Raw genomic sequence first — 10,109 nt, 5'->3', positions numbered from 1 at the left:
GGTTTAACACAAACCATTAGAGCAACTTAATGAGCAGAAGTAACCAAAAATATCACATACACATTGAACTGCATAAAGAAAAATACTCCAGCATTAAGAGGCCTCCAAGACACAAGTTACAAAAACTATATTTCAAGTCACTGAAAACTGGGAGGGGATGCCCTCTTTCCACCTCTGTAAACAGCAAGGGTATATTAATTATGGACCTATTTAAATTTTAAACAATTCTTTAGAAAGTCAGTACATTGATCACGGAAACCATGAGAAGTGGTGCCGAGTTCCAGTGGCAAAAACTCGGCAGGAAACAGATTTAGCAATTTAAATGTTTTATAAGTTTTTGTAATTGCAGAAACTTTTCATAATCTGACATTTGTTAAAACCACTTATTAGAAATTATGCAGCACAGTAGCTGTGGAAATATGAGCTCGCTTCACAATTATAAAGTCAGCCTATGTAGCCCTTTCCTATTGTATGAAGTGGCATAAACCCCACGGCGGCCTATCAGCTAACTGGCAGGCAGGGGGCTGCTCTATTCAAAGTGAGAGATACAAGCTGCAGGGCAAAAACCTGGCAGCTCCCATCTGACCTCACAATCCCCTACTGGTGACAGCTCCAAGCTCCATAGCAAATTAGGCCTTCTCATATTACAATTGGAGAAGACAGATTCCATTAGCAGTATCTGAAATTGAGTGGAGAGCTGCACTGTTATCAGACTTGACTCATAAGCACTGCTATTAATCAGAGCTATGATAGCATTTATATATTTCAAGCTATCTGCTGCCGCTGTGATATTCTGCTACAAAGGGTTGATGGGACTTAGGAAAGGGAACAATAGAGCTTTCTGGGAAAAGCAGAGTAAATCAAGAAAGTCTATGACTTCCGCACATTCTGAAGGGATTGCGGTTTACATAAATTTTCTCCCAATTGGAGATTGAGCTCTTCCTCATCTTACACATGGGATTTAGTTGTCACTCAATGGTAACAGCTGTGAAAAGGTGAAGCGGCCCACCGCTCAGAATATTGCCTCCGCTTTTAAAGCAATTAACCCATGAACAGGAGGATACCTGGTGATATCAAAGGGATTAAGCTAGGCAGTGCATTATTAACATTTCCTTGAACTAATTCTAACTCTGACTAGCTGTCAGAAAAGACTCTTCAGTCTTTTTTAAAAAAAAAAAAAGGACGAGTTTTTGCCCTGCTTTTTTTTTTTTCCTTCCAAATGAAGCATGGCTATTTGAGCCTAATGTGCCTACTTTATAACAAAATGCAAATGAAGAGATCTGTTAATGTCTTTAAAAAGTCTAAACTCGTTGCAATTTTAGTACACACATGCGATGGGGCAGGAAAAACTATGTGATCAATTAGCCAGGGGTCCTGGCAGATGTTCTTCTAAAAGGAAGTTACTACTTAGGTACCACCTTCCACTCGTCCAGTCCCACTAAAACTTAGCAGCTACTTGTTACTTCCGCCTAGCTGCTTTTGAAATTGCAGGTCACCATATTGTGCTCCGATGACTATAATCTAAAATAATCTCTAATCTGGAAAATCCAAATATACCTCAATAAAGTGATTCCTTATGCTGTAAGGCCTCCCATTTGCTGACTGGGGCAACGGTCAGGGGTATAACAATGGAAAAGAATAAGCTCCCTGCTTTGAGTGAAGTACTCCCCACTTGCTTCTGATTAATAAAACAAATTTTTGTGTTATAGCCTCAGAACGTTTGGAAAATTGCCCCGGATCCCTACATTACCTGTAATGAAAACTCTGATAAGTCAATTTGTCTGAAAATGAACATAATCAAAATGTAAATGTGTAAAATGCTCCAAAACATACTTTCATCAGCTCAGCTTACTGTAGGGGCAATGCATTAAATTAACCTCTCTCTCGCTACACTGCATGCAGATGCTTAATTTCTATGCTTTTGGTTTAACTTTGACATCCAACAAAGGCATGCTTTTCTCTTACGCTCAAGTACTCTTTCAACTCCATCAAAAAGTTGGACTGTTCAGTGGCGACTACTGCAGGAACAGATTGATATCTGAAGCACATGGGGTGCTTTTCCCTCCTGCACATGGCTGAGGGCTTTTCTGTTCTGCTTCTGTTTTATTTGAAGGACATACCCTAATTTAAAAACAAACAAAAAAAAAAAGTAAAATATAACAACTGTGTTCATCCTTCTGCTTTTCTCCCTCCATTAACAATAGCAGCACCCCGGAAGGTACAAAAAGGTCTTCCTGACTTTTCAGAGCACGTGAGACAAGATTTGTTCTCCAACTAAGCATCACGCATTGACACAATAAACCTTAGGTTTTTTAATGCATTAAGATTCCACCTATACAGCGTTACGTTTTGGGTGGAGGAAAGGCTTTGTCTTTTCATTTATGATCGCTGTTTATCACATTGTATGCTGGTTTGGAAAAACGGCATGCACTTTTAACGCGTAACACAGGTTGAAGCAGTAGCTGGAAGGGGGGAAAAAAGGGAACCTCAGCTGTTCATTTTTTCCCTGCGAATTAACACAGATTCTTTTCTTTTCAATACTTTACAAGAACTTCAAATGGTACAACCCACACGGAGAACAAAGCTGCCAAACTTGCAAGAGGCTCTCATGAAACAATGCCTTGTACTGCGTCGCCCCTGCAGGTAAGGTTATTTCACCAAAGGCTACTTCCAGAAACAACTCGGAAGAGGTCATTAAAATGCACGATTTCAAACACGCATACTTCCAGCAATGTACGAGACAAGACTAAACTTCTCTCCAGATCAGAGAATGTCAAGAATGCATATTTTATGCAAAAGAAATTATACTTTGGCAATCATATAAGAACTTAAAAGTGGTATGTCTTGTAAATTTGCTAGTCTTTTCCTGACTATCAGTGAAAACTAACAAATATTCGTTTAAAGGCTAAATCAGAGCCATGCTTTCTCTACGTGGGGACTATAAATTCATTTTTTCTGCACTACAAAACAAAAACGTCTGATTTGCATCTACTCTCAGCACTTGGACTTCTTTATCAATGCCATTTTAGGTTTGCTAAAAGCAATTGCTTGAGCAATTTCAAGATGAAAAACTCTTACTTTGTAACTGTGATGCTACTGTAACTGGATTGCTGAAATCGGGGCTTTTAAAATTAGACGTGGTTTCAACTGCACTTTGTTTTAAGAAACGAAATCCATGTTAGCAAAGAAATAGGAGCGTCTTTACCTCTATTCCAGCAGTAACCACAGCGAGCAGTAAATCAGCAAAATACATTGTTTTGACCTGCAAATGAACAGACTTGCAAGATCTGTCTTAAACAAATGCCTGGCAAAGAAAAAAACCTGTTAAAACAATATATATTTACAGTACACACATGCTGGGGGAAAGAAATGCTACCCTGTAATGGCGTGCAGCAAACGTGCCCTGCTGGTGGTTTTACGCTCACAGAAGAAAGGTTTTAGAGGTTAAGTTCAGGTCACACAACAAATGAAATTGTAACAACCCAACTGACATTGTATAATGTCTTCTTCCACTCAATCAATAGGGCACTGTTAGTCCTATTACCATAGAGATGGCTTGCTCCTTTCTGAAGGGTGTCTATTGTTTGACAAGAGAGATTTGCCACTTGAACCGAGTTGTTCCCAAAGGATACATACTTCATCAATTATTTGTATTCTTAACATCTATATATTTTCATATTAACATCTATAGCATACGTACAGCAGCACAGAGCAGTTGGCTGTTTCTGTCTTGATGCTGAAGGCCTTGTAAAGGTCACTTAAATGATAATTAGTGCACAAAAAAAAATAAGCATTTTATGCTCTTTTTTTTAAATTGCTCAGGGATGTCTATAATTATTGTTTAAAAGAATGCAACTGCCCGTAATACCTTGAAATCTTTCACGTGGATAACATTAATACTAAGCATTTCAGAAGATGTTTGAAGTGTGTAGATCAGACACAGAAAGTAACATTTATTAAATGACTGTCTATAAACACTCAAACTAGATTTGACAAGAAAAAGACAAGACAGTATAATTTTGAACGATACTTGATACCCAAAGCCTTAAGATGCAGTTTAACAACTGACATTATTCAGATCCCATGATGTTCATCATAATACACACACACACACACACACACTCTCTCTCTCTCTTTAAGTTTTTCTGTTGTTTTAAATATGATTCCAGGTCTATCAAATTTAAATATAAAATTCCCTGGTTTGCTAAAAGTACAAAACAAAAAAGGTAACACAAAACACAACAAAAAAACCCGTAAGAACTAACGCATCAGTTTTGTAGTCTTTAATAAAATTAAATAGTTTTTGGATGTGAAAAAAGAATGTTTACCTTCAGTTTATAACTTGAACAAACCAAGTTATTATTTACTGAAATTTAACATTAGAATAGGCCCTTTGTGACAGTGGAAGGAGGAAGAAAATTTACAATAAAAATTAACCAGAAATATTTAGGACAAGAAAAAGTACTCTCTCTCTCTCTTTTTCAGTAATTAAACCAACTATTATTATTCATTGTGCCCTGCCATCGTGCGCTTGGTGCTGTACATAGTAAGTGGTAATTCCTACACTCAAAGCCCGTTAAAACTGTGGGGCTTTTAATTGAAGACATTAGCGCAACTATGTTTAGGATTAAACGAAAAATGATTAATGCAATTTTTATTTATAAATTATTATACAACAATGTCTAGGAAATAATATTAGGTATTGATACTGCAAAACACAAGTATTTCAGTGTATAGTAAAAATACTGTGTCTAAAAAGAAATTCGATGTTAAGTTTTAAGTTATGTTCATTGTGTCAAAATATCTATCTTTTTGGTCAGAGAGTTTGTATAATGAGAGGGGACTGATGTAATACAATGCTGTGAGTTCTCAGCTCCTACTGAAGACTGTGGAAGTTGAAGGTGCTTAGCTCCACAAGATCTGGCCCTCTTAATTTTCTCATTTATTTAATTTTATTTTGTCTGCCAAAGAGATTTCTCCACTGAGGTGAGAGAGCTACATTTGGTAAGAGAAACTGCTTTAGCCCACCTAACCTTGGTTGTTATAATGCCCTACGTTATGCGCTTGCACTCAGAAAGCATACAAAAATTTCCTACATGCTTTCAGATTTTGGTAATAATTTCCACAATGAAATATACTCTATTTCTATGAGAGATGAAAATCAGAAACTGTTTGCATCGGCTGCCATAATCCTCTCAAATATGGGTCAGGCTAAGGTTAAGAGTAGAGGAAACTTCCACACCGAAGACAACTGGGGTTAACATAAAATATCCCAAATCCCAAGCAATTCCAGTTGTTTCCTTTCTACAGGGTTAGAGGTCTAGACCAAGTGGATGGGATACGGTCGCTCGCCCGATTTCTCCAGTTGGGGAGGGGGAAAACAGTAAAACCACCAAAATAAACGGAGCAGCCAATATTGATCCTTGCTGTTTGAGATTATCCTTCCGGGAACTATTCTCCGTGAGAACATCTCTCCACTCGCGCTGAAACTAGAACATAGCACAGGCAGGAGGACAGCCCAGGTACCTCCGCCCGACCGGCAGCTGCCCCTCTGCTTGAACACTAGCAATTCAATTAAGTTTACAGTTTACCGATAGGTGAAGCTCCTCTTGTTAATTTAAACAAATGGACCATCTGCATCTTTACATAACGACAAACTTCATTAGTTCTGGTTAGTTAAACTGATGAGTGATTTGTGATAATGAGACCGAACAACTTGTCACTCCTTTGTAAGATGAGAGGGTGGGGTGTTTTTCTTTTAAATGTAAAAAAAAAAAAATCCTTTTGTGAAGGAAACAAGGTCAGATTTAGATTCAACTCCTGTTCGTTTAAACCAAATGAACTGATTACAGTTCACGGAAAGTACAGGGGAGAAAATGAGAGCTAGAAGGCCGGGCAGGGGTGGGAGGGATTGCGGGGGACGACACACTTCTGGTTCATCTCACCGACTTCCTGAAAGGCCGTGAAAGTGAACCAACAAAACGAGGCTGATGATGAGCGTTACTTTACCTGAAAACCGTGTAAAAAAGCAACGAGGCTGCAGCTGCTCCCAATAAGGCACAGAGGAGATTTACTCGGTACGCGATGGAGCCAAAAGGGAACAGACCAATTACCAGTTTGGCCAGCAGAGTGAACAAAGGGTAACCAGGAGGATGGGCAACCTATGGACAAATCAGGAAAACGGATCACAAAGTTTCCATGCAACTGAAATAAAAGGACAATGGCATCCTGAGACGTGCCCCCCCCCTCCCCGATTACCCTGGCACTTGACACGAGGGTCTAGCCCCAAAATCTAGGGGGCTTTGCACAGCAGCTTTTCAGTACTACCTTTCTATGCCAATTGTAACGTAGCAAATATTTTCCGTAGTCGCTTTGCCTACACTCATCACCAATAATAATGAACCACCCAGAAGAGAGGTGACACATTTTATTACCGTTTCTTAAATTGCATGTTGTTTGGGTTCACAGTATATTAGGGTCATTCAAAAGGCTGTTTTTAAAAAGCAGATTCTGAACTATTTTATTGGTTAGCAGTTGAAAGACCACACTGCTATCGGATTACCACCACGCTGACAGTCCTAAGGTCTTGCCTAAAGGGATCATGCACCATAATAAAGTTTATTAAATAATAAAACTTATTAAAATTGTTAACCCGATTTATTTTATTCTCCCCAGCTTATACAAAATTTGGGTTGATAATAAGCCAGCTACTGTATATACAGTAAAGCCTTTGCTTTATAATTTAGTTTAATTGGATTTAAAACTTGAAGTAAATTGTCGCGTGCTGTACTTATAAGTTAGTAAAAACTGTGGTTTGAAAATAAATTAATCTACTTTACTCCATGCTTAATTAAACTTCCTTAATTCCTAAAACTGTTAATGAGAGCATTGATTAAACAATAAAACTAATACTTACTCCAAGCTCATATGCGGCTGTGATCAGCTCCCCTGTGAAAAAATAATGTAAAACCAATAATTACTATTAGGAAATGACACTCCTCCAAAGTTTTCAAAATCCAAATGCTTGCATTGGGGTTTTGCATTAATTTGACTGGATAAAACTGTAAATCTGTAGAGATTTAACAGCATGAAATTTTCTAAGAATATTTTCTCCCTCTGATGTCGTTGAACAAAATATCTTTTGTATGTTTTCACAAGACTTTTATGGACAGATAAGTGAAGGTATAGGTAGGCTATGTTCAAGAATAGCCCCAAAAAATTCAAGTTAGAGGCATTACGTTAAAAAAAGAACAAAAAGAAAGAAAGAAAGAAAATTAAACTTGAAAAGCTTCATTCAATAACTTCCAAGCAAAACACCATAAAGCATGCGGATGGCTTACGCTGCATTGTCTCTTAGCAACCTAGTTATTTCTTACGGAAAAAATACAGCTTTGTATTTTTAAATAGAGTTAAGATAATCACTGGTCGTTCACGTATGCCTTTCCCAACGTGTTTAAGAGAGTGTCTGTTCTATGAGGTCATATAATTAATGCTGCAAAGAATTAAATTAAAAAGTGACCTATGTACCTGCCAGTGGACACAACTCAACTCCATTCCTTCGTGGGTAACAGAGTTCAGATTTTACATTTTGTCTATATATTTTATGCATTAAAAAAGAGGGGGAAAAAAACCCCGATTTGAGATGATCTATGGCAGCACAATAGTGGTAATATTTAGCATTTTTATAGTGCTCTACTTCAAAGTGTTTCATAGTCCAATCGTGTGCGTTAAGCAGATGCAAGGCAGGAAAATTCATTTAAATACAAGGGCCACAACGCAAGAAGTCACAGAATTCAAATCGCTAAACAGACGATCCAGGAGCTGAGCCACTTTGGATAATTTGCTACCTGCTATTCTGAGTGAGGGGATTTCTATCCCCTCTCTCAACCGGGGAGATTCAGTCTCTCTTACTGGACTGACTGTTATTAGTCCTTCTTATTATTACTATTCTACATTTTTCAGGGGCTAGCATCTGTGACATCTGTCCCACAATTAGATGATACAGATGAAGCATGACCGGCGTCGCTGCTATATACAGGCCGAACTGTATATTACAGGGTGTCTCTTTATTCTGCAAGCGATTAATTTATTATGCACTCACCCAGAGATAAGACTTGTACAAGTCTTTAAAGAAAAAAGGAATCTTACAGTTACAGTAAACAATCAAGAAAAGAGATGCAAGTCAAGTTACAATTCCTGTTAGTCTCTGCTGTAAAACTGAGGATATCATCTAAAGCATTTGAGAAGCCCACGGGACGGCCCCTGCTAGCATTAAAGCCTCTAAGATGCTGGTTTTGTTGTGCTGCGAGTGTTTGCTATTTTTACGGCTCCTCTATTTTAGGAAAGTTTTAGCATATTTTAAGATTTACAGAAAGAAGCCAGGATTCCCAGCTCGCTCGGCCTCAAGTCGAAGTGTTTGCTCCAAAGCAGCGCTCATGTTTCAGAGGCTTTACAAAGCCCGGGAAGCAGGCAGGGCTTGATCCTGCCACGGAAGCCAGTGGCTTGGAGACACCGAGTATTTTTTGCTGCCGGGTAGGATGCACACCTAGTTGTGACTCGCTAAGCCAGGCTTGCCATCTCTCGGTGTCTTGCACTAAAAATCAGGGGTGGAAGGAAGTGAGTTTAGGGACCTGGGGTAATATCCTGGCCCAACTGACTGAAGGATAATGGAAATTTTGATATCATCTTCAGCGGGACGGTTGCTTCACCCCTCACATGTGAGCCCATGAGTTCAGATTCAGCAGCTTCATTGTTTTGAAAAATACTAGAGCTCTCCATAGGAGGTAACCAGCCCTGGGTAGCTATTCAGTGGCAACACTCAGGCATTCTCAAACACACAGTGCAAAACCCAGGGCAAGCCATTTAGAGAAGACGGATCATAAGTCATCACACCCATTGTGCGAGACAGGCTGGCACAGCAAGCCTCTGTCGTATGATCCAAATGCTGCGCCCATGGTGCCTATCCCCATCTGCTAAGATGTTCCCTCATTTTCCCTTGGAAACACCTTCAGAACCAGAGAACATCTGGAAAACACTGCCTTCGGGAAGGCAGCGTCGTGAACATCTGAATTAGCAATTACGGTGCAATGGTGCATGTGGCAAAAGGTCACACTAATAAAGAAACCTTTGAATTCAGCTCCCTGACAGCTTAACAGCGCCATGATAACTGTATACCTGTCCGGTGGGTAAGGACGCCGAATTCTTCCTTTTCGAACTCGCTACATTAACTGCAGGTAAAACCAGGCTCAAGCACTCCTGGCAGCTGACAGTTTGCTCTACTCCCCAGCCAAAGCCTAACCCTTTCGCATCAAGCCAAGAACAGGGCAGTGACTTTAGTGAACTTTATCTGAATCTGTCTAGGATATGCAGGTATACATTGGTTTAAAATGCCTATTCCTGACCAGAAAGATTATGCCCCATTATCCTGATGACTATTACCATGGTATTGATTCATACTCTGGACAAGACAATGTGTATTCAAGCGACCATGAAAAGCTGTGGGAAGAGTACTGCCAGCTTCTTTCTTAATGCTTTAAGTATCAAAACCTCTAAGCCATTTTATGGGCAGAGGGCCTGCAAATGTCCATTTGGAAACTGAAACTGTGTATGCAACAGCCAAGCAAGTGCTACTGCAAACATGATAAACTACTAAAGATGCGTGATCTGTAGGACTAGGAGCCAGGAACACCAGAGCTCTAATCCTGCCTCTGGTATTCACGCCTCCTGCAAAATTTAGTCAAGCCACAGCTGTTTCAAGTCTTCCTCAGTTTCCCCAGCCAGCTGCAGAATGAGACGGATATGGGTATTACTTATGAAATACTCTCCAAACCAACAACCTCTTACAACCCACAGGCTCCAACATGGGCTGGGTGGCTTCAGTGGCACGCCAGTGGCGGAGGGCTTTCCCCACATCTGTGCTGGGGCCAAACAGCTGGGAGGCAAAACACTCCAGCACCACAGGCTGGATCCGGCCCACGTGCCATATGCTGCTGATCCCTGGACATTACTTGTCAGCAGCATGTAACATGGATATGAAATTGAGGTGAACTCAAACTTGATTTAAATAAATAAATAAATAAGAGCGACGTGGCATTACTTGAAACTCATAA

The 10,109-nt window shown here is 39.7% G+C and overlaps 1 protein-coding gene across 1 annotated transcript in view; it reads right to left on the bottom strand.

Annotated features, from left to right (window-relative positions):
• TMEM260 (transmembrane protein 260) overlaps positions 1-10,109 on the bottom strand; it is a 169,557-nt gene that overhangs the window by 34,944 nt on the left and 124,504 nt on the right. The window contains exons 2-3 of the mRNA XM_019551165.1: positions 6,917-6,948; positions 6,010-6,161 (exon numbers count right to left, since the gene is read on the bottom strand). Of these exons, the coding sequence (XP_019406710.1) occupies positions 6,010-6,161; positions 6,917-6,948 (184 nt within the window). The remainder of the gene's footprint in view (positions 1-6,009; positions 6,162-6,916; positions 6,949-10,109) is intronic.

The sequence above is a fragment of the Crocodylus porosus genome, unplaced genomic scaffold (assembly GCF_001723895.1).
Source record: "Crocodylus porosus isolate Cpor-Errol unplaced genomic scaffold, CroPor_comp1, whole genome shotgun sequence".
NCBI lineage: Eukaryota > Metazoa > Chordata > Crocodylia > Crocodylidae > Crocodylus > Crocodylus porosus.
This window is presented reverse-complemented; position numbering and strand designations above follow the sequence as displayed.